At 44.9% G+C, this 25,804-nt stretch overlaps 1 protein-coding gene across 3 annotated transcripts in view; it reads right to left on the bottom strand.

Moving 5' to 3' along the window:
* The window catches only part of EDC4 (enhancer of mRNA decapping 4), a 2,544,921-nt gene that overhangs the window by 490,007 nt on the left and 2,029,110 nt on the right, over positions 1–25,804 (bottom strand). For all 3 annotated transcript variants that reach the window (XM_069603831.1, XM_069603839.1, XM_069603847.1), the window contains one exon: positions 2,916–3,031. In XM_069603831.1, the coding sequence (XP_069459932.1) occupies positions 2,916–3,031 (116 nt within the window). The remainder of the gene's footprint in view (positions 1–2,915; positions 3,032–25,804) is intronic.

Below are 25,804 nucleotides of genomic sequence, written 5' to 3'. Positions count from 1 at the left end.
CAGACCAGGGAGACACCTATGGGGAATAATCATCAATCTCCCTTTCCAGGACCCCAAGGTAGGGTACTCACATCAGAGTTTTTTGCAGAAATGGCTTCATTGACCCAAAACAACCTGGTAAGCGAGTCTCTTTCCAAAAGTGTGGTTTTCAGAATCCGGTTCACAGGGCCTTGCACCTTGAACCAATGATGATTCCAGCAACACAGGAGAAGAACAAAGACTTAGGTCCTAGGATATTATGGATATGGTGGAGTAATGAACTCTCAGCATGCATCTGTACACCTGCAGTCGCACAGCAAGCAGAAGATGCTGGCGGTAAACAAAAGGATGCAGGGGTAAAATTGCTCTGAAACTGTTCCAAAGTAGAGGGCTTAACCCAGTAGAAGTGGAGAGCCACCTGGAGTCTAAGGAATCCGGATCGAACTTCTAGCAGTAAAAAAAGAATAAACTAGAATATATACAAGCCAATGGACTTAGCAAATATTTGCAAATGAGCACTTTAAAAACAGCAGGAAAACACATGTCAGCAGGTCTGTAGACCCGCCTCTGCCATGTTCATGAACCAGAAAGCAATAGAAAACGTTAGTGGCAGGGAAGAATAACCCCTTGAAAGTGAGATGGTGCAAAGCCAGCCAGTCGATCACAAAAGGGGCAGAGGGTCATATGACCAATCACACTGGCTGGTCACTAGGAATGCCACTGAGACAAAGTCACCCCCCTCCCCCGGCACCCCCACCAAGAAGTGAGAGGGAAAATCCAGGGACCTATACTAGCCTTAAACAGTTATGAACAATATTGAGGCTGCCATTTATTTATTTTATTTTACATTTGTCAAGTGCACAAAACCCTTGTGGCATCACAGCGCTGTTACAACCAGTTACACTTAAATATGTTCAGATCCAGTTTATGGCTGGGATGCGATTAGCAAAGATAAAGTCTGGATGCTTGGTGAAAAAGGCAGGTTTTCAGTGCCTTTGTTGAAAATCAAGTAGGAGGGCTCTTCTATTGGGCGCGGCGGGAGGGAGTTCCATTCGTTAGCTGTCACTGATGGGAAGCAAGCGCTCCCACTCGTGGCCCTTTTGTGTCTGGGTGGGATCAATCTGTTGGTGTAAGCTCTTCTGACTGGTCTGGTGGGTTGGACTTTTTGGAATCTTTGAGCGAGGTATGGTGGGGCAGAGTTAGATATGCATTTGTGGGCGATAGAGATTTAAAGATAATTCCTTGACTGGCAGCCAGTGGATGTTCCTTCTGGCCTCCATTATGTGCTCTCTTTTGGGAATGTTGAGAGCCGCTCGGATGGCGTTGTTTAGAATTAACTTGGAGCTTGTGGATGTTGTGTACCGAAGTTCCTGCGAAAAGGGCATTGCAGTAATCTAATTGGGCCCCAATAATGGCTCATGCAGCTGTTAGGGTTTAGGAATGGTCTGGCTGCATTAATTCGCTTAGTCGTGTAGGCTGCTGATGTTGCAATGGTGTTGACCTGTCGTGTCAGGGAGAGTTGTAAAGTCAAGGTACACCCCTAGAGATTTTACTGATGGTGAGACCGGTATTTGGTATTGTCGGCTCACAAAGAGGCCACATGGTCAGAAGGGCCATTTTGGGCCTACCTCATCATCTAGGCAAAAGGAAGCCCTAGAAAACAAAATGGCCAGGAGCTGGGTTTGCTAAAACGCATTGGTACTCAAATGGTACCAAAAAGGTGCAACAGGACTACCAATGAGATAAAATGGCACTCCTCCATGGTGAAGCCAAAATGAAAGCACTGCTAATCCCTAAAAAACAATTTACTGTGACAAAATCACTCTAGGGTAGAAATGGTATGCCTGGGACTGGGCACCATAGGGATGATCCAATACTGTATACCATACCAATACCACACGGTCTAAGGCATGTAATGGCAGGGGCGGGTGGGGGGGGGGGGGGGAGGCCCTCTGAACACCAAAAAGTTATCAAGTAACAAAAAGAGACCAGGTAGAAAGCAAAATGTGGAGGGGCCCGCAAGAGGCCCCAGAATCTACAAATTAGAAATTCTGACTCAAGAGTGTTAAAGGGTTGTCTGATAGTACCAGCTGCCCCAGGCATTGTCATTTAATAAAGTCCTGAACTCTTTCTGCATTTGTTCTTTGACAGACTACTGGCTAGCTGTAATAGAGAGAAGTAGAGAACATACTTACTAGGTAGGGCGCTGCATAATAAAAAAAAAGATACATTTGCCTCCTTCCTCGTCTATGACCATCCCTATCAACATCCTCTGTTTCCCTCAACTCTATGTAGCCTCTCTCTTGATGCTCCCATTCTGTACTCCCACCTTGCATGATCCTTCCCCATGTTTCTTTATTTTGCACTGTATCTCTATGTTACATCCATCTCCTACCCACAATGCATCAAAAAGAAAAGATTGGTTTGCTGGTGGCCATTTAGGACAGCTGCAGTTTTTACTGCTGAGGCTACAGCAATTTAAATGTTCCTGGCAGGTCTTGGCAAAGGTATTGATGTGAACCGATAGCCTATAAAATCATGACATTCTGTAATTTATTTGAATCCCCTTAAAAGCCAATAAAAACCATGTACTCTAGCATTCCTGTCCTTCTCCCCATTATCCCCAGTCCCCTATCAGCATTCAGCATGTACTTTGTCAGACAATCCTCTTTTCAGATACTTCTTTCCCCAGCACACTCCCTCAGCTTTAGGTTTGTCCTTACTTTGCTTTTCTCCCTTATGATCTTTTAGATATCTCACTCTACAGCACACGCCAATGGTTCAACTATTTTAGCTTTGTCCTCACAACTAGTTCAATCAAACAGGTTACTGGACCTCCTTAAAATAGGCTTTGCAGTCAATTTGAAATATCTTCTCTCTCTATCGCCACTTACTTCAGCAATGTAGCACCTCACTTTTTACAGATTTATTTTTACCTTTGATTTCACCATCTTGCTTACACTTTCCTTCAACTGCCCCTCCACGGCTGTCAGCTTGGCAGTGATTGTGTTGCTCAGCTGTCCAGTAACTGGTTCCAAAGACTTAGAAATACCTAAAGGGTGCATAACAACCCAACATCAGAAAATGAAATAAATTAACACGTTTAAAACAAAAAACAAAAAAACAACTATGGGTAAGAATGCAGCTAAGTGATATTTGTGCAAGTGAGTGAAAACAAGTTCCCAGCAGCCTCTCAAGATTCATACCTCGATCATAATAGTTACAAACTCTCACTTGCTACTAGATACAGCAGCAAGGTAAGAGAGCTCTTCGATTCCAACAGGTCGTACAGATGGTGCAGACCATTGTCCTTCATTAAGCCCTTCACAGCCAGCTTTCAATGTCAGTATCGCTACTATTCCCTGTTCACATCCTGTACTCTGGTATTTTTCCCTTATAGGTATATGGTAGCCTTTTCACATGTTTCAGGAAAATATTTTAACACGTGCCGATATTCTAGATTGAAATATCCCTTTATTTGTGAGAATGTGCTTCAGAGTGCTTGCTCAAATAAATTCTTACTCTTTACCCACCAAGTATACTTTTATTTATAAGCTTCAAAGTAGAATGGAAGAACCATGACTAATGTCAGAAGTTCAGGAAAAACTCAAGATGAAAAGATCTTTAAAAACATCCTATCCCTTGGCAAGAGTAAATAAACGGCAATGCAAAATAAAAAAATACCGAGCTGTTACTGATTTTAAAGATATGACTTGCATTTAACAGTGGTTCTTCATAATTGGATGCTGTTATAGATTCACATGCTTCGAATAATATAATTCATGAAAACAGGTCTTAATCAAGAGTGACTATCCAAGACAATATTAAACAAAAACAACAGGAAAAGTCTCACTTTATCAAAAGAGGTGCTGTAGAACATATTGTCCTACTGCAGATCCAGTCTTTGCACCCGAGTACAAACAGTATTATTCCGAGAATGTGTGGTAGCACTTCCACAGAGCTGTGTGGCATATGTCCTGGATGAGGACTCCAGATTGGAAGCGAGCTGTAGCCGCCTACTCCCATGTCGACTGGCCTGTTTTGCCAGGAAAGGTCTCCTTCTGCTATGGCAAACGATGATGCAGGAGGAGATCAATCAGTAAAGTCCATGCTTTTATAAGACCATACCCTTCGACAATGGATCAAAGGCAACAAAATGCTGCTCTGTTTTCAAGGAAGTTGTGCACTGGATGCAATATCTTAGTGATAGCCCCACATCCAGGGTATGGATGGCCATTTCATTCAGCAAGACTATTACTCTCCATGGAGAAAGCTGGGAGTGTAACTGACTCGAAGTGATGCTCTGAAACTGGGGGTAAGTGTGCAGAGTACATTTGTTTTCTAAAAGACAGTATATGAAGCACTAGCTGACAAGGATAAATTAGTCACTTATGATCTTTTAATGGATTCTTCTCCAGCAGATTCCTCATCTTGATAGATATCCGGTCATGGCCCAATTCCTGAAGGGCTTTCTCAATAAGTTTATGCCAACCCCCTTTGTTGGCCCAGATTGGGATCTTAAACTGGTTTTGACCTATTTGATGGCAGCTCCATTTGAGCCTATAGAATCATGTTCTTTACGGCTGTTATCCCTTAAAACAGCCTTTTTGGTGGCAATCACATCTCCCCGGAGGGTTAGCAAGCAGCAAGCTTTGTGCTGTAAACCTCCCTTCATAAAGTTCTTACGTGAGAAAGTCTCTCTCAAAGTCAGGCCCAGGTTCCTTCCTGAGGTGGTTTCTAAGTTTCACCTGTCCCAGTTTTATCATTTTGCCTGTCTTTTACCCTCCTCCACATCCCTCGAAAGAGGAATAGCGGTTCTACCGCCTTGACCCCAAGAGTGTTAAGCTTCGATGTTGCTCGCTCATCCGAGTAGAGGTCAGACTAATTGTTTGTGGTCCATTCTTTGTCTCGAAAAGGTCTTGCCATAACAAAACAGACTGTTAGGTTGGATTGTTTTGTGCATATCCAAGTGTTACCAATCGGCAGGCAGGGAGCTTCCAGCGGGCATCAGGGCTCACTCAACCAGAGTGAGTTTGCCCTCTACAGCGCTCCAAAGAGGGGTTCCTGTTAGTGGCATATGTTGGGCAGACACATGGTCATCCTTACATACATTCACCAAGCACTATGCCTTGGATGTTGCACGGGGAGCTGATGCACGGTTTGGTAGGGTGGTTCTACAGAATCTACTTATTTAAATCTTTCTGCCCTCCTCTGTTACTCTAACTGCTTGGGGAGTCCATCAAGATGAGGAATCTGCAGGAGAAAAGCAATCCATTGAACGAGAAATTACTCACCGTAATGCTCTTTCTATGGATTCTTCTCCTGCAGATTCCTCATTGACCCTCCTATATCCATCCCCTCTCAGAAAGTTCTGTGGCGTGTTGCTTCTGTCCAAAAAGTGAGGAACTGAAGCATGGGGCGTATCGAGAGCCAGACAAGACGAATCGACGGCCGAGTCGAGGTCCACTACAACCCCCTGTCAAAAGGTTTCCGAACAGCAGAGCTGGATGATGGATGTCTACAAGATGAGGATTCTGGGGGAGAAAAGCAATCCATTGAAAGTTGGATATACTGACTCGCCTTGCAAAAAATATCACAACCCTGTGCAAGGGCTCAAAGGTCTCTTCGTGAGCCTAGTCAGGATGGTGTTTAACTTCCATGTGGGAGGCGTGTGAAGAATTGGGGGAAATCACCTTAGTAGGCCATTGAGGAACTGTTTGACAAGTGCAACAGGGAGAAGTGTAGACTTTACTTCTAATAGTCTACAAACGCACTTAAATGGCGTTTGCCACAGGCCTAATTCTGCAAGATTAAGGATGTGGAGAAGAATTTGATGAAGAGCTGCAAACATCGATTGAAGGCTTTGTGATCACAAATAGTGACCCCATGCCATTTCTTAACGTATGCTGAACGGCATGATCAGCTACTACTGCCACTAAGATTTGTATACAACTGTCTAGAAGTTTCAGGTGTCTAATTTGATACTTTAGGGTAGCAAGCTTCCAGGGCATAGGACCTAGGGTTGTGATGATAAACCTGACTGCTCTGCAGGGTCAGCAGCCCAGAGGGAGGTCTAGGACAGATCAGTGGTTGTGCTGACGGGTGAAGGAGAATGGATACCAAATATGTCTGGGCCATACGAGTGTTTCACAGCTTCAAGATGGCAGCACTTTGGTCGCAGATTAGTAATCACCCAGGGGCTCAAGTGATGCGGGAGGCAGGTGAGGAGGAGCATAGAAAAAATTATGTCCCCATAAAAATGAAAATGCCCCCCCCCCCCCGCCCCCAGGCGTTTGAGACAGGCTCGGACTGGCTTTTAAGTCAATAGGTCCATGGCCAAACCAAAAATGCAAAATGTTGGTGTGTGCCAGTTTTTAGGTCAAAGGGGGCCACTTTCTTGGCCAATGTGGGCCAGTTTGATGAGTTACTTCACTATGCGGCTAATAGTTTTGACCAGTGTTGCTGAATAAATATTCTTTACAGTGCACAATTTGCATTACATTTTATAAAAAAAAAGTCCCCCTTGGGCTTGATCAAGTTCCAATTCATGGGTTGTGCTACATTCTCTGTTCAGAGCGTCCACCAAGTTGTCGTCACACCAGGTAGGTGTATACTGCTCAGACGTAGATGTTGTGCATACAAGACTTTGTGTCACCCTTTTTCTTTGCCCACCATGCCCTGGACATAGGTAGAAAAAAGCCTTGAAGGCTAGAAGCAGCACATGCAACTCCAGTACACTGATGTGATGACCAGCAAAGCTGTTTGCTCTTGATGCTGCCCCCCGATATGCTCCAGGAGAGTCCACCATTTGAGGGTGACATGAAAGGCCTCGGTGAGCATCCTCTCATCCCATGAGTCTGTAGACTGCTTCCACTGTGATTGAATGGTTTCTAAGATAAGGGCCAGTCTGAGGCGACAGAGGGGCACTAAACCAACCAATGCATGATAACATGGACACCAGGAGTTGGGCGAGTTGGATCATCGACAGCATTCGGAGCAGTCTGAGCACGTCTGCAGCCCACATCCCATGTAGTCAACTTTAGTTATCTAACTTTACTGTGCGGCCTAGCGGCATGCTCACTGCCGCCTACATTACTGCTCCGTCAAGTAAGATATATATTTTTTTTCAGTACTGCCCTTTATCCTGGTTTGACTCCGCAAGGACTCCTTGTCATGACGCCTGCCACCTTCTGGTTCGCATGAGGTCAAGGCCTCTCATTTACCTTCCAGGAATCGAATTACGGATCTATAGAACTATACTGAATTTCAATACACATTGAGCACTTGTTTTGCGCACGGCCTGTACAAAACACGTCTGTGTACACAAAGAGAGACTTTTCTTCGTGAAGTGTCTTGTGGACTTGCTTGTGTCTGTGCTTCACAGGCTACTCTGGGATACTGGCTGTGTTAATGAATCAACTATTAATGCTATTGTAGCCGGGCGGTGACTGCAGGCCTGTGCCTTTGAACCGTTCTGGCGTTTGTTACTTGCAGTGTCATAGTAACAAAGTTTACTCGCCTTTCTGATTCCTGTTCTTTGCATCGGGGCGGGCAGCGACTGCGGGCATAGTGCTTTTGAGCCGCTTTGGACCCCGGTGTTTGTGGATGCAGCTTCAGCTGTTTGCTCAGTTTCAGGCAGTGCACACACAGTTTTTACAAGCCAGGCGGTGACTGAGGGCTTTACGCCTTTGAACCGCTCCGGCCTGTGATCTTGCTACAACATAAATACAGTTTTTTTTGTAGACTTTGGACTTCTACTTTATCTTCTTGTACGCAAGCGGTGACTGTCAGCTTAGTGCCCTTGAGCCGATATAATCTCCAGTGCTAAGAGGAGGCAACATTTTGTTCACACGGCAGTAACAGTGATACAGTGTTGAACAAACTGATGTGATTGAGGTTTTTGTGGAGTGAGTGTGTTGTTGAGCCGGAACGCTCTCTAACCTCGGCATTAGTAACTTTGTTGAGGTTTTGTCATTAGGGGTGGTGCTGATATGCTGCTCTTTAATGTACCATGAAGCGGATATTACGCTCTAGCACAAGCGATTTTGGAGGCAGAGGGATGTTTGATGACATTCTCTCTGCCCCCCTAGTGTTTACTCTGGTTAAAATCACAATGAGGGTGGCTCTAACCATGCCCCTGCCTTCCTCTCCTCCCCCCGTTTCAGATTCTACCTCGCTGGGGGCGGTTGAGGGGGACCTTCTGCCCCCCCCCCCGATTAATGTGTCCCAGTCGCTCAGTAATTGAGCACCACAGGTGGCAGTGGGATCCCTATAGGGAGACATGACTCATCTTTTCTTCTGAGGGCAAAATTACACTGTTGGCCCTCTCCGAACATGATCTTCCAAATGAGGATGAGGATCAAGTGCACTCGGACCAGGTGACTAGAGGCCCGTGAGTTGTAGGGGAGGGTGTGGTGGGCTCGAGTTCTGACTTGAAAATGTTTAATGAACTATCTGACCATACAATTTGCCTCAGCTCAATTCTGTCTGTACTTCTTGAAGTGCAGACTGTCGGGGGTCTCTGCTCATGCAGCTTTGCCAGGCCTGGCCTTCCAAATGTAGTATAGGTACCCTGCCTCCCTGATTGGGTGGAGCATCTGTATTGTCCTCTAACTCCACAGATGCGTTTCCTCGGTCAACACCAAATCTATCTAATGATAATGCTTCCTTGGGGGTGATGGAAAGGAGTTCTGAGAGTTGCATTGATGGAACCCTTTCCTCAAAGCTACCCTTCGCTAAAAAAGGGAAAAATAAAAAAAACAGCCTTTCAGCAGCACGAGAAAGGGACTAATAGACCCTCACGCAAAACTTGGAGAAACTTTATTAGGGGGCGACGACATGGCCTCTCAAGCTTTGGAGGATGACTTAAATTCTGATGGAGTGGATTCCTCCGAATTCTGTTCAGCCTCTGATACACTTGTAACGGTTTTAGAACACGGCACAAGCCAGCCAGGGACTCTTTCCACTGACAATGAATGTGGCGCACACTAAAAACACCTTTTATCTTTATTGATTCGCTGGTTCTACTTTAAGGCGGCACCCAACCCGTCTCACACCCACCTTAACAAATACCCTGTGTTGCAATGGACTATGAACTAGGCCGTTGTGTAACAAATATTTATTAATTTTTAGAATTCAAAGAAAATCAAGCAAATCAAAATTAGGGCAGCAGCCACCACTGTGTGGCAGTATACCTGCAGAAATCCCCCAATACAGTTACTTCACACTCCTAACATAAGATACATAACCTTTAATAGAAACAGAAACAAAATTACTTCTCTTCAAATTAACAGATAGCACTCCCCCTGCAACACTTCCCCCAAACACCTGCTGACTAAATTCTTTGTGGATGGAAAGCAGTGGCAAGGAGTCGGAAAGAAGAGGGAAACATCAGATTGTATATTTAGTCCAACACTCCCAAGATAGGAGGCCAAAGAAGAAAATGAAAACCTTCTCTGATTTTACTTGCTACTTGTATCTCAGTTCCCAATTGTGGTAGGATAGCTATGACAGAAATTCGTGTAGCAGCACTTAAGAGACAAGGAGCTTACAGACTACTGAGCAGGGCACCAAAGCAACATGACACAGGTAAGAAAATCGATTTTGAAAGGAAAACAATGCAGAAGAAACACACGCGGCAGAATTGCAACTCTTATTTTACACAGGCTTTAAAATGACAAGCAGCTAAGAAATGGCGCTTAGCCGCCAAAATGTAAATCTGTTTTTGGATGAGAAACAAAAGGATATAACAGACAGGATTCTGAGGGAAAGGGAGTATTCTTAATAGGATTATGTTTAGGTTTTTATGGGAAAAAAGGCAAATCGGAATTTAGAGAAAAGCACAATACATGGGGAAATTCGGTTTTCGATGCACAATGACAGGCTCTACTGAGGCTATATTTTAATGACTATTATTAAGGAAAGGCACTGCGTGAAAGAGGGTTAGTTTTGTTTTTTAACCAGCTTGCACTACTTCCCTCCTTATAGGGGAATTAATTAATTTCAAATGGTAGTAAGGACTTACACAGAATAACTGAAATAATTAGAAAAGGAATACGCTAACCGATATGGACTAACAGATTATTCTAAGGAAAGGTGAATAGATGATACTGGCAATTTGGGATTTTGTATGGGATATTAATAGGATTTGAATAGAATGCAAGGTTAAAAGAGTGGGATATGCAGTTTTTGGGTACTAGGTGATATGATTCTTACAAGATAAGCTTGAGTTTGGTCACTTGGACAGCCAGCGAGGTCTCTGGACAGTGGGGCCAAGGATCTGGTCACTGGGACAGCGGGGCTCTCCTGGATGGGAACAGCTGGGCAAGGTCAAAGTCACTGGGCTCTCCTAAATGTGATCAGCTGCCTTTCCTCCTTTCTCCCTGGATGCTTGGGTATGGCTGGATCTGGAGGGATGGTTCTGCCTTTATGGGATCGGCTGCCTCTGGACCTGGTTTTTGAGTTTTTCAATCTTTAAATATCTCTTGCGTCTCCCTGTCTCCCGCTTATATAGCCAGAGTGACATCAAATTTTACAACTTGGGGGAGTACTCTGGAATTACCCCTCTGCTGGGATAGGCCCAGCTCCTGGTATTCCCTCCTCCCACTGAGTTGATTGGTTCAGGGGAAATGACATAATTTTATGTGTGTGCATTTATGACTTCCTTTGTTTCAGAAAGTTACTTTTTACAAAAAAAAGTTATGGAGTAAAACTTCAAATCTATACTAGTCTCCATCATAAAAAACAGATATGCAGATTCCATATTTCACATGGAATCGGACCGTCCGATCGCCAACTCTGTGCTAGGTAGCATCGCCTTTAGGCACAATTTCGCCATTTTTAGGAGAAACACTATATTTAAAATTCTGCAAATAGCTACACATATGCCCACCATTATTTCACATATTTTCATCACGTTTTATGTCTGTATCATTGATACAGACATATACCCAGAAATGCATTTTTCCTGCTATTCCAGTTTCCCAGGTGCTAGGAACATTTGCGCAGTCTCTTCGGGCTTGTCAGTAACTCACATAAAATGCTGGCATAATATAACATTACTGCTTATTCAGGGCATTGGGAGAAATGTCTTAATATAAAAAGTTGTGGGCTGGATTAGTCACATGTGTGGCAACCCCCTGTTAGGAAAGATTTCATGATTGTATGTCATTTTCCCTCCATGTGTCAACCCCCAAACTTTTTGCTGCCGTTTTACACCCTGATCTAGACTTTGCCAGAGAAGCGCAGCCTTCCGCCGCACTCCTCTGGGCTTTCGCTCAATTCTTATTGGGAAACTGACATGCCCTTAAGACAGTCAGTACTGGGAGACTTTGTTTCCCTTAGTCCTTTCCTCATGTTGCAGCTTTTTTGCAACATGAAACAAGAGTGCACTGTAACTTACTTTACCGCGCTCTTGGGTCTCTAGTCATGCCAAAGGCCCTAGAAACTCTCGCTGGACTTATTATGAACTGTGAAAGTGTGTCACGGACAGGACTGGTGGCAGCTATGGTGGCAGCTATCGTTTCTCTTGTGTTTTGAACCCTTTTTCGCCATGTTATCCACGCTTACTGCGTTTGGCACAAATAAGTGGCCTGGCTCCAAAATGGCCATGCCACGAGGTTCTTTGTCCTGTCCTTTAGCCATCTTGCCCCTTCACCTTCCCCAGGTCGAGCCAACCCGGGTCAGTCCTTATTTGGTCATGCACATTCCCGCGAAACCCAACGCTTTCACGGGCTTCTGCATGCCTTGTGTATGTGCCTCCAGGATGTGGGCTGGGATGTCTGTTCCCAATACACATCCTGGGTGCCAGAGAGTCTGGAGTGTCCTGAATGCCTGGAACCACCGTGGTCCGTGATTGGTCCATGTATGGTGTGTTTGTGAGCAGGTCTCCCATTGGGTCCTCTCCATTTTGGCGCAAAGGGAACTTTGGATAAGAGGAGGCTGAAAACACCACTACCAGGTCGATCTCCTGAGTTCACACCGAACGAGGGATAAGGAGCCAAGTATCCTGCAACAAGAAGCCGAGTCAAGGAACCGCTGGTGACCCGCTGAAGGTTAGGCACCCTGAACCGCTGTCGTCCTGCGAGACCCCTCTGCATCTGATCGTCCTAGAAGGCTTGCGAAGGCGCTTCGACCCATTGGAATAGTTGGATCAACTATTCCTGGCACCTTCACCAAACCCTGCAAGTAAGCCTCTTCGGAAGTGTCCCTGGGCCAACCAGTGGGCTGACCAGCTTACACAGGACGTTTGCTCTGTCACTGCCGCCGTTTCGGGGAAGCCCTCGAAACTTGGCCTACTGCTAGCTCTGTGTCCAGGGCACCCTCACACCGAATATTGTACACTTGGCATTCCCAGGTCTGAAGTGAGACGAGTGCGCCCGGACCAGAGTAAACGCGGTGGGCGTGTTGCTCTGCTGTGGTAACAACCTGTGCACGTTCGCTGCATTTGGGACACCCTCGCCCCTGCATCCTGCTACCGCGGAATCTACACGGTGTCGAGACGTCCTGATCATCGCATCTGAACCTGCCAGCAACGTGAACTGAACTGGCGAAGTCTGGGTCTACATGCATCGGGGACCGGTGAGTAGTCCATACCCCAACCAGTGGCCCCTAGTGCAGGAACCCACTTCTCTTCCACCTCTGTTGTGAAATAGTGCATCTGTCCCGCACTCTCACCCTGCCTCCGCCCTCAAGTGGAGGTCTTGCTCGAGTAGTGGGGACCTGTTCTTCATCGCTTCATCCACCTTCCTGAACAGTCAGAAACCCTCGAAGAGGCCCCATTTTTGTCCATTGGCAAAAGCGCGTGCATGTACTATTGAGCATAAGGCTCCTCTCTTCGTAGGGCTCGGACTTCCTCCTAGTTAGGTGAAATTATGATGTCGAACTGGGACTAAATGATTATTTGCACTGCCTGTTTTCCTCCCCATTTAGGTGGTCTACATATTACGTGCTCATAACTCCTTAGGCCCTTCCGTCTTGTATATATATTGTATTGATTGTGATGTGTTGGTTTACTTTAGTATTATTGTGATTCTTTGCTATGGTCGATGTTACAAAGGCCCTGTAATAAATGTGTCTATTTTTAATATAACACCTGTCTGGAGTAATTTGTAATTGTCCTTGCTTTGTGTGCTCATTGAGGTCTTTCAGTCACCCTCACCCCTCTTGAGACTTAGTCTTGACCGCCGCCATTGCTACCCTGATTGGTCTGGCTTGTCCAGAGGTTACCCTGTTCCAAGAAACTAGGCTGGCCTTCTGAATCTCTGCCCCTCCAGGTCAGAGTTCAGAAATCCATCTTAATACACCCCACAGCCAAATTGTATTCCCCTGGGTCAGTCTGAACAAAGGGTTTCCATGACGCCCTTTGAAGCCAAGCAATTGCTTTTTGGGAATTAATATAATGAACATTTGAGAGCAAACGCCCCATCCCCACATATTTAATCCCATTTCTGTGTGAGCACAGGCTGTAATTGCATTTGACTTTCAAATGGCATTCTCCTGAGTTGCAAAAGCACTGTTTTACACGTGGGTTCATTTTTCTTTTATGACAAATTACAAATGTGTTTTTTGCAGAACATAGTTTCACTTCAATGAACCTTCTGGTGGGCTTTTACAGATACGGTCAGTTTCTGGACACAGGGAGATATACTGCCAAGCATTACTTTGAAATTGATATGGGTAAAATGAAACACTGCGTTATTTCTTCCCTTTACTGCAGTTTGTGCGCAATGGTTTATAGCAAAAGAAAACACAAACTGTGTTAAGTGGAAAACCAAATTCTTTGCCTTTCAAGTGATTTCCCGGTACATAAACTGTTCTGGAAATGTGTTGCCTCACTTCATGGTACTCAGCAAAAATAAAACATGCCAGGGTGGGTTTCCACGAAGGGCACAACTTTGTGATGTTTTAAAATTAAATCAAGAGCAAACTGCAAAGCCGTCTTGGATGTCATGTGTGCAGCTTTAGTATTTAGAAAACAGAACAGCAAAAGTGGTGCAGTTCTGCATGTAGGTAATTTTCAGAAGATTTAAATGGCGGTAAAACAATGCAGAGCACCTCTTTTGGTGGTATTCCTGTGTTCAGTGCTCGCCATACATATGCACCATGGAAAAAGCACCACCGGCTTTTCCTCATTATTTCCATGCGGCTTTTGTTTGAAGGGGCTTTCTGCAAGGGCCTCAAATGTACCCAACACACTCTCCGCTGCAATGTCACACAAAGGAGCTTATAAAAACAAAAAGAATAATATGCTTAATAAGATCTCAAGTGGAAATAAATTGCATGTCAGTGCACCCCCAAGAGTCAGTAAGGGGTCAAGGGTTTACAACCTTTTTAATAAAAAAACCCTACTGGTTGTGGAAGAGGCATCAGCCCGATCTCTCTTTGTGCTAACATGACTAACAGGGAGCCTACATCGTGGGTGGTGGTAGCCCTGGGATCCCGACTGATTGTCAGCCTGCCTTGGGTCCTAGATCCAAGGATCCAGACAATCAGGCAACTTTGGAAATTGAGAATTAGGTTATTCTGCTGCCCGATACACCAATCGAATCCCGAAGTATCCCACGTGTGGGTGCCAAGGGAATCTCTGGAGAAATAAGGGCGGTGGTCAACTGGCGATTACTCCCTCTCTTTGGAGTGATAGTTCTCCTCCTGCCCGGGAAAATGTCCCCCCAGGATGCGTGTTAGGGAGAATTCTCTGTTTAGGCTGAATTTCCTAACCTAGTGAGTCCCTCAGCAGCTTTGCTGGATTTTTGGGGTTTATTTTTTTCTCCTGCCAAGAGTGAGACTCTTTTACCCTCACTCTTGGGCATGATTTGAGTGTGTTTCTTTGAATCTAGATGTGTTTAATGGGCTATGGGGTCTTTTACTGCGTAGGGCTTCATGTGTTTTTGTGATGTGTGTTACACAGCACCCTCAGTGCAGTAACACAGGGGTGTCATAGTGACCCCCCAGTATAGACTCCATACCCTGGGACTGACTACCTTCTCCCAGGGCATGTAAAGTCACCATTGACTTTACTAGTCTTAAATTCTGAACAGAACCAGTACAAACCATCATATTGTGGACGTACTGGCTGGGGCAATTCAATTGCCCCGGGGTCTGTAGTCGAGGGGGCACGTCTCCGTCCCCCCTGATCGAGTTTTGGCTGGTGGCAGTGGATACTACTTTTTATATTCAACCGCAAATATTTTCCTATGGGATTTCCCATTGTTTTAGGCTACTATCTTTATTTAATTATTTACGGTAGCCTCAAACATACCGCCGGTTTATTTAATTAATATTAATTCTCCGGTTGGTATTTTTTGCCAAAACTTGATTCTAAAATGGCGTTTGTGTTCTCTTCTGTGACTCCAACCCAAGTTGAGCCCTTTGTTCCACTTTTTGGCGGGCTTCTCCACAGAAGCCCTCCAAAGTGGTGCCACTCTGTCTGGGGTACTTAGGAGGGGTGGAGGGGGATTTAGGCACCCTGGACTGAGTTGCCTAGGCAACTCAAGTCGCACTCCGTCCTGATTGGCCCAAGTGGTGAGCCGGCCGGCTCACCACTTAGCATGTTTGAGTGACAGCTAGGCTGAGTGAATGGGGGTTTTCTGCATAAAAGCAGGGCTTTGGGGACTGGAACTTCAGAAGTCGCCACAGGACCTAAGAATCCGACGAGGGAGAAGCTGAGCCGACCTGCCACGAGGCCACCACCGGTGGAGCCCTGCTGGACCGTCTCACCACTTTTCCCAACGACAGAGGAGATCTCCCGCCGGAGAGTCTTCTTACTTTGACTGGTGGGGATAACCAGTTTCACCGTCTTTTCGCCTTCCCGACGTACCTCGTGGCCGCCTTGCCTGTGCCAAGCACCCCGGCAACCGGGATACCATGTTTTACCACGACCGCGAACAAAGGTACCACCATTAACCGGAAAACTCTGCGGCTGGTTTCTTCCCTGGCAGTGCAACGACCTTCATCTTTCCTCCAAGTCGAGATCTTCTCTTCCCCTGGACGACGACGCGACTTGCACCCACTGACAGGAACAACTGCCTACGCTGGAGGATCCTTCCCACTTAAGGTACTGTGTCCCGCCAGGCTTCCCTTGCTACCGAATGTACCGGGTAGATTTAACCCCCGGCTTTCGAACCTGGGTTAGCCTGGGACACCCTGGCTAAACTTTCCTAAGCCTCTCTAAACTCTTTTTGAACTCTCTGCAAGACTTTCTAAGCCTAGTGTAACTGTGTGATCTTGGCGCATTTGTGCTCTGCTCTCTCCAAGAGTGGGCCCAGCCTTTGGACTTTGGCTCACCAGTGACTTTTGCTCTTCTGCCTTGCTAACAGTGTTCCTAAATCTTAGAGTGGTGTACCTTTCCATATTCTGTCTTTTTCCCTTCCTTTCTCACAAACTTATTGGAGTGCCATCTAGTTAAGCGCTCACCTCTGTATGAAAATAAGTGGTGTTTTACTGAGACTTATCTGATAAGGAAAAAGGAGTGTATATATTACAATAGTAACTGTGTTTAGAATATTTTACAACAAGAGTGCTGGAGTGTTTCAAACAGTGTGTTTTTACATAAATAATTATATACTTTGATACCAAAGCTCTGGTCAGTGTTTGCTTGTATTGGTGTGTCTGAGTGCCTATTGTGTATACTTTGCATACTGCCTAACTCTTCTTGAGAGAAGTCTGGCTGCTCAGCCACAGCTACCAGGTAAATCTGGGTGGTACAGACTGCTACCAAGTGGGTTTACTGCTAACACCTGTAGTCCTAAATATTTTGCAGTGTTCCCTAAGGGAACTGAACAGCCTAACAATGCGACCTGGACTCTTTGGTCCATAATTCCCTGCTCAATCTACTACAGATTCCCTCACTAGATTTGCCCTCTTTGATCAACCGGTTAGCCAAGAATCCAAAGCCGATTAAGGAGGGATCTAATTTTGAATCTGGGACATTATCAGTACCTGTTAACAGCTTACCCATAAATTCACAAGTAGGGGACTAAAGGGCCAAACCCGGTCAGAACTGCCGGGGGGGTGTTGCGTCTAACTTGGGTGTTGTTACTGGAGACAACCGGGTGGTGTGGGGGGCAAAACCGGGGACGAAGGTGTGTTCCAACAATCTTAATCACTACAATCATTTCGAAGATCTACAGTTGAGATCCCCTCACTTTCCCGATGATCCTAGTGTCCTGTTAAGCTTTGCGTTTGCCTACGGTAGCAACTCGTCCCTCAATAGCTGGAGAATCCTTGCTTTGTTCAATGAGATTCCACGCCTGAGCTTAATATCTTCTGGAGATTTAAAGCTAGTTGACTTCATACATCCCGACCGTTTTCATTTTGTGCGGATTATCTTTCATTCTCGCAAAGTCTATGAGGCAGTATTGCAGGAGGTGGAGTCTTTCAATACATTTGCATAAAATAGCTGCAATTATAGTGCAGGTTTCCTAAACCGACGGATAGAGAAATCTCCTGTGGGTTATAGTGAGTAAGGGGGCTGTGGATGACTCCCAGGGAGGTCGGGCGGGCTGCCGGAGGGGCTAGGGGTGACTTGAGTCATCCCAGCCTCCGGTGGCTGGCCCAAAATGTATGTAAATCTATCTATGTCACTGCTCCAGGGGCTGAAACCTAGCCTTTAGACAGGCCATAGGTTTCTCCCTGGTGTCATGGAACACCAGAGGTCCTTGGTCTCTTAAATATTCTGCAACTATTTGTACGGTTCCAACAATGTTTTCGGTTGTGTGTCTTCAAAAAAACGTGTCTAACTTCCCCCTATGTCCTTGATGGATATACTGTTTATTGAGAATTTGGTACAAAGGGTATTCTAGGGAGTCTTTCTGGAGGTCTTGTCAAAGCCATCAGAACGGACATAAATCTGACCGTTATTAAGGTTTTCCACTTGTTTAAATGGTGCCTAGCAGAACTGTTGCAGTTTAATATAGTGCAAAGACATAAGTCATTTGTAGTCATGAATGTTCATTGGAATCACAATACATACCGGATTGCTTCCTTGGCTATACTGAATTGCCTTTTTGAAGAATGTCATGAGTTGTTTCAGAATCTTCTCACAGTGGGTGCCAGCAATTTAAATGCCAAAATACCTAGGCAAGCTAGTAGGTAATGTGACGAGTAAGCACTGTGGCTCTTTACCTGGGCCTCCGAAACACATCATAGAGGGTGGCCCTTCAGGAGGTTCTCGTAAGACTCTACAGGGGCAACAGTGGCTGAATTTTTTTGAAGCATGGGGACTTCTCTTTGCAAATGACCAGTTAAGTTCCCTGAGTGATCCGTCCACCTGGATGAACAGAATTGTTTCATCTACTACAGATTATGTTTTTCTCTCGAAACCATTGATGGTTCTTGTTCAGTCTTTTACTCTTGAGCGTCATGACTGTAGTGATCACAAAATGTTGGAACTAATGTTTGAAGGAGATTGGGGTAAAAGAACATCAGGGATTTATCCCTTTTCTTTGACAGTCAACTTAGCCCACACACAAATTGCATGGCACAAGGACAATGTATGCAAATTAAATGCTGTGTTTGTGTCAGAGTTTTCAACCATGAATCTGGGGAAGAAGTGGACTCTCTATACTCATGACACATTTGGTTATTACATAAATTCAATTCTACAATTAACCCCTTAAGTGCCAAGGACGAGGTATCTCGTCATTGGAATTACCTCCAGGTTGCCAAGGAAGAGATAGCTCATCCTTTTAGGTACTGTGTTCTGTGTGATCGCTGCAAAGCAGGGATCACACAAAACTGTAATCCAACCCCCTGTTTATGTGAGGGGGAGGTCCCTCCTCACTGCCCAGGGGCTGGATTACCTTCAATTTCACATCGGCGTGCGTAATGCATGCCGACGTGAAAGTGAAAGTAATTTCACTGCAGCAGCCAGTTTGGGCTGCCGCGGTGAAAGAGAGAAGGTGAGTGCTGTATTTCAAGCCGGAGATTGAGGGTGGTGTCGTTGGAAAGGGGAGATTTTCCCCTTTCCAACGAGACCTTTTGTGAAAGCATTGCTGGGCTCGGTACAGGCGCAGAGCGCTCGATCAATGCCCAGCAATGCCCACTAGACCACCAGGGATTTGTGTTGAAAGCGGGGGGAGGTGAGGGCTACTTACAGTAAGCAAGCCTCTCCCCCCAGCCCCCAAAGCATGGGGGCACATATATGGATAACCCTTGGGGCAGAGGGCTGATCATCTGCCACCAGAGAAGGGGGCAAATTGAAAAACAATAATGTAAAAAAAACAAAGGGAGATTTGGGTGGGGGTGGAGGGCCACCAGTGATTTATTTTACATAAAAGGGGGTGGCCCTCTCCCCCCACCCCAAGTGGAAATGGGGGCACCCCATGGCAGGAATACATGAGGTGGCCCCCCCATCCAATTGGGGGAGGAGGGAGGCCACCAGGAAAGTGTGAACAGGCCCCCAAATTTGGACTTTGCCGGGTGTTCTGGGTAATAAATTCTGGGCCGATTTGCCAAGTCAGACCTCCGCGGATTCCCACGGGTGTCCTCTTTTCGAAAATGCATGGGGTTCCCCGTTTTCCTTGGTGGCTTGGACACCCTAGGCCCATATCTGAATGGTGTGCGATTCTGGAAAAATCCTGAAATTCAGCTTTAAGAAAAGACTTGGGGTTACCTGTGTTTTAGGCTTTCCCCTTTGCGCCCAGGTAGGTCCACCCACACATGTGATGTATCGTTTTCATCGGGACGCGTGTGGGAACGTGGGAAGGTAGGCCATGTGTTGTTGGCGGCATGTTTCGGTGGGTGAGCCGAGAGGAAATGTGCGGAAATTGTTTTTTTCGCCACATTTCGGACTTTGCCGGGGTTTCTGGATAATACATCCTGGCCCGATTTGCGCAAGTCAGACCTCTGCTGATTCCCACGGGTGTCCTCTTTTCGTAAATGCATGGGGTTCCCTGTTTTCCTTGGTGGCTTGGAAACCCTAGGCCCATATCTGTATGGTGTGCGCTTCTGAAAAAATCCAAAAATTCAGCTCTCGGAAAAGACTTGGGGTTAGCCGTGTTTTGGGCTTTCCGCTTTGCGCCCAGGTAGCTGCACTGACACATGTGAGGTACCGTTTTCGTCGGGACACCTGTGGGAAAGTATGACATTTGTGGGGTTTGCGTGGTTTTCATAACATTTCGACCCATTTACTGGTGCCCTTTGTCATACAATCCTTTAATTTCCCAAATAAGCCCTACATTTAGTCGCTGCTTTAGGCACCATACACTTTTGTAACCTGCACAAATCACCTACCCTTGAAAACGTCTGCCTGTGCTCTGTTAAGAAATGTATGCTTGCCGTTCCTCACCACATTGGTTTTCCTGATTTTTACATGCTAAGTACGTCTGTTCAGGCCGTAAGCATAAGCTCCTGTGTACCATGGCTCAGTTATTGGCTTGTGGTATTGCTTGTTTTGCGAAACACTACAATAAATGTGTGATTTCCTAAGAGTCGGGGAAATGTAGCAGAGCATTGATTTTCTCAAAATTCATAGAAGCCATTGCCGTACCAAGCCAACCATGTCCACCACATATTTCATTTTCCCGCTTTTCCCCCAAACTATGGAATTTTGCCCAACCTAGTTGTTGCCTGACCTGCGCAAAGCACCCCTTCCTAAACTTCGAATTTTGTCTACTTTTCAGAAATGTATGCCTTTCTGTCCTCCAATTCGGCTTTCCTACCCTTTTCTTCCATTCCGTTCACCCATGTCCAATAGGCAAAAATGGCCAAAATCGCCTACCTCTCACAAAACGGTTGATATCATTTTTATTTTCGTTTCCACTCAACCTGTTCTTGAAAGCCAGGGAATTGGGTAATTCAGCACAGCAAACCATTTGTTCCTAGCTCTTACAAGGAAAACACTACAGGCTTCTTTGTACATCATTTTATTGGCATTTTTTGAAAAAATCCAAAGTTTTCGCCCTTGATGGTTATTTTCTCTCACCCCCCTACAGCAACCTAGGATTTCTGCGTGGCGTTACGACCGCCTACATGTGGGGGGAAAAAGGGGCCAGATTTGGCCGAGATATCTCATGTAACAAAAAAGGTACATGTCATTGAATGGGGACATACCGAAATCACCAAAAAAGGCCTTGGCACTGTCAGGGAAAGCCCATGGCACTTAAAGAGTTAAGAAGGCATTGATTCAATCTGGGGTTCATACTGAGAAACCCAAACACATGCACATATATGATGCTAAAGTAAAACGTCTGAAAAAGAATAGACTAAGAGAACTTAGGCACCCCCGAACCTTGAATATTACACAGAGTAAAAAAATGGTTTTGCATAAAAAGGTTAATAATAAATGGAAAAATCAAATCAAGAGACATCAGGCTTCTCTCTTTTTTTAAAATTATTTGTATTTGGTTTAAATAAACCTTTACAAAATGTGATAATGTTTATCTTCATACTATACAATTCTTACTATTCATGAAATCAAGTGTTTTACAAAGTTATGTTTGTTTTAAGAAATCGTACAAAATGTACGATTACAGTCTGAATCCTCCTGTTTTTTGTCATGAGAATCGACTTCCATAACTCCTGTGGCGTAATTATGACACATTTTTCATACAATCGTTTCAAATAAAAAATCCTCATATTTCTCAACTTTGGACACTCGCTTTTAAGATGTTGGAGCGATTCTTTTTTCCTTATAGCCACAATTGTATCTGCACCTACTGTCTTTAATGCTGATTTGTTTCCGTCACACTTTAATTTCTCCAGTAGGCAAAATATTTAGACGGAATATTAAGATGACCTGTCTATAATCTGCACTGAGGGCTTTAAGCAGATAGGCCTCAGAAGTTTTTAGTTTTTTTAATCAATAAATATAGCTGTATGACCATATTTGTAACTTTTTGCTTGGTTCATCGTTGCAATCCAGTCCCTCTCTCTATCAGTCAGATGGCGAAAGCATGTTTTCTGCCTTGAAAGACTCCTTGTCGAGGACATTTTGGGATCTGATAAATTGTAATGCTTTTTAAAAAAGGTACAGTGCCTCCACAATTTCAGAGGGAGCGTCACTTCATAAGTCTATATGCCCCCTCGAGTCATGCCAGTGAATTATCTGCCTCAGTGAAAGACTCTGCATGGAATTTTGAAATTTTGCGGGAGGACATCAAATCCCTCATACTGAAGGCCTCCACGTCCCCAGCAGCGGGGCCAAATGGCTTAGCTAATGTTATCTTTAGAGGGAACGCGGAACTGTGGTCCAAAATACTGTTTGTTTTTTCAAAACTTTGTGCTGACAAGGTCTATTCCGGAGACGTGGCATGTCTCGTATATAGACCCATTTACGCAACTACAGGCCAATTGCACTCCTGGATGCAGACTCTAATATCTTTGCTGGCTCTGAACAAAAAAATATCTTGTCCAAATTTCAATGTGTGTTTCGAAAGTATGTGGTGAACGATGCAGGAGGGATATTATTAAAGATCCTGTAAAATAAAGCCTGGCGGGCCAATAGCCTTCCGATCTATGTGGCCTCCATAGATCTTACAATGGCCTTCGATCTTGTGGACAGGTATTCACTCTGGTCAAATCTCCAACTAGATGGACTACTCTCTCTCCTTCTTTCTATTCTGTACCATCTTCACAAGGGGTCAAAGCTCCAGGTGCGCCTTAATAATGCCGGTACCTTATCCCATTCCATCAAAGCTTCCAACGTTCTCCACCAAGGGTGTATATTTGCGCCCCGATCGTTGACTTATACGTGGTGGATGCTAGTGTTGTACTAGAAAAGATTGCTTTTGCCTCACCTATGGTGGAGGGGGTGAAGGTTAGCTGGACAGTTTACGCTGATGACTTCATGTTTTTTGACCATACGCCTTGGGGTCTCCAACGTCTGCTGTCTGTCTTTAGGGACTATACAGAGTCTAACTCTCTACATATCGATGCCAAAAAGACTGTTGTAATGAGGATTCATGCAAAATCTAGCTCATTAAAATACTCTTGGTTTCTGAATCACGAAAAACTGTCAGCCAGAACTTTAATTCGTTACCTGGGTTTCCCCATCTTTTGAGACAGGAAAAAAGCACATTATAGGAATTATCTTGAGGGGAAAGCAGGCTCACAAATAGCTCAACTCAAAAAAGTAGATAACAAATTTGGGAAATTCTCTTCTCCTTCCAACCTTACGTTATTACAAATGTAAGGTTTTACTGCATTTTTGCTATGGTCTGGAGCTCTTGCCATCTTGGGCAAGAGGTGAACTACATAAATACGAGGCTCGGATACTGGGGTCGGTTTTGAGATGCCTACCAAACTGTGTCCGCTCGCAGCCATCCGCTACGAGCTTGGAATTATTCCCATGGAAAATGTGGCGAAGAATGCCCTTATTTAGGAAGGTGATCACTAGTCCCAAATCTACTCTATATGACCTTATGGGGATTAGGATGCGCAATGTTTCCACCAGCTCTGGCTATCTGGTTGACCTAAAAACAGAATGCAAGGAAACTTTGGCAAAGATGGCCGTGTCCTATGAGCTTCTCCTTTTCAATCCTGAGAAAGTCAAAAAGATTTGGTAGTATGTGGATTGGAGCTGTACTATGGAGAAGGTTTTGCTCTATCATCAATAATTTTGCAACCATATCTTAATGAATTTCCAGACAAAAGGTGCTGTAATGAATTAATGCACTTTAGATTTAATGTACTATTGACTGGTGAGATTATAGACCTCAGGGCAAGAGGGGAGGGTGCTTCGTCAGTGTGCAGATTCTGCAAAGCAAGTGGACTCTTTGAAACATTAAGACATCTCGCTATCGAGTGTCCCTCCTTCAGACCGGAACGCATAAGATGCTTCAGAAAGTTTGTTACTAATTTAGAACTGGTAAATCATGACAATTTATGGTAGCAAATACTCCATGGAAGCAGGGTGTCTCTTCAGATTGCTGTGGTTCCTTTTTTTGATTCATTTTTGTAAACTGTATTCCAATGCTGATTGTACGGCACTACCCCTCTCTTTGCTGTGTGACTCGCACAACTGTTTTTTAGGTAGTGATGGACACATTTCTTTATGTGCGCAGGGCATGGCTCTCTAGTGACTCTTTCTCCGTACTCGATTTGCCTGCTCTATTTTGATTCAAAGAAGAAGTGTTGGTGAACCCTGGATAGATGGGTAAAATTTGGAAAGTAGTCCGGAATTAGACTGTTTCTAATTTGAATTACGATGATTTAAGTTTCATTTTACAACTGATTTTAATTTAACTTTTGTACTGTGTGTAAATTGTTTTGCCTGTATTGTGTTACAAAGCTCAATTTACTGTGCAGTACTTTTATATTTCTTTTAAATTCTTTTTGTAAAGGTTATTTTTAACCAAAACAAATTAATAAATAAAATGGTCCACAGGTTTGGTGGATTGACAGGTGGGGTTTTTAAGGAAATGCCATCTGGAAAGGTTGTAGAAGCCATGGGTTTTTATTTGTATTATTTAATAACGTGATTCAGGTAATTCCATGTCAGAAAGAGTGGCATACTAATCAGACTCCACCATCAGTAAGCTACATGGCATAAGCATAACCTACACCTGATGACTATTGTCACCGGTCACTTAACGCCAGGGGGAGCTTGAACCAAGGCGATAGGTGTGTAAGCCTGCCGGCTTCTCCAAGCACAGGTGGCCCAGTGGACATCAAGTCCAAAGCCATAGGCAGTGGAGAATTGGCAAACATTTTGTGCATCTTCAGCCTGAATTCTTCCCATTCCCCTGGGTTGGAGGATTGGGTAAGAAACAGTACCTATGGTACCTATGGTACCTATGGAGTGGAATCGGCAGAAGCCCAACAAATGGTGGCGCCTCTTCTTTGAAGATTCAGAAGGGATCCTAGAGGAGCTGCTTGGGGAGCGAGACCTCCTGCAGTGTTTTTTCTTCTTATCCTTCCCAGTTGGCGATTGGTACTCTTTAGTCCTCCACTGCACATCCAGAGATTTTGTCGGAGTGCTCTTTTCGTCCCTTTTGCACCTCCTGGTTGCAAACGTTGAAGAGTTTTGTGGCATGCTCCCGTGGGGCCTTTGGGTGCATGGATTGGCACGACCTGCAATTCTGGTGATCGTGTTCCTCCCATAAACAGTACATACACATTAAATACCTTCATCTATCATCCACAATCTGTGCAGGGCTTCAACCGAGAGGCCTTTTTGCTGGGCTAGGGAAGACCCATAAAAAGGACATTTTAGTAGCGTTCCTGAAGCATACAAATTGAGATGAAAAATTGAACTGAGGTCATGGGACTCATCAGCGCTATATATACTGGAAAAGACGGTATACCCAGCAAGGTGCATGTAGCGACGCCAAGTGGAGCTGACATGTGGCCAAAAAGCTTCAGAAGACAGGGAAGCTGGAGATTATCATACATGTGGAATCTATGGGAGGAAGGAATCCATCAGAATAATGCTTTTGTTGTCTGTCTTTTGCAAACAGTAAAACCTCCATTACACCTTCCGGAAGGTCCCAGTTCATGTACCTCTGCCTTTCAGCAGCCATGCATGAAGGTTGAATTTCCTGAGGCTCGACTGATGGACCAGGCATACAGCCAGAGATGGCAAGTACACCCTTCATAGAAGAAGACTATGAGGACAGATGGCCATGTCAGAAAGGTCTGTGTACAGTGTACTCCTGGCCCTATCTAGGGCAATAAAAATCATGGTGTTCCCAAACCACCTCAAACGCCTAAGAATGGAAGGGATGATGTGAACCAGCAGAAATGCGTATATAAATGGAAATTTCCAATCCACCACAAACGCATGCGCCAGTGCCCCTCTGAATGACATTCCCTGTAGTAGAACCATTCGCAATTTCTGTTGGAACTGGAAGCAAACAGATTCACCTGAGGGGTTCCCTAAAGGCTG

Source organism: Ambystoma mexicanum, chromosome 1p, assembly GCF_040938575.1.
Source record: "Ambystoma mexicanum isolate Mex_15411 chromosome 1p, UKY_AmexF1_1, whole genome shotgun sequence".
Taxonomy (NCBI): domain Eukaryota; kingdom Metazoa; phylum Chordata; class Amphibia; order Caudata; family Ambystomatidae; genus Ambystoma; species Ambystoma mexicanum.
The sequence above is the reverse complement of the archived record's forward strand: the minus strand, read 5'-3'. Positions and strand labels throughout refer to the sequence as shown.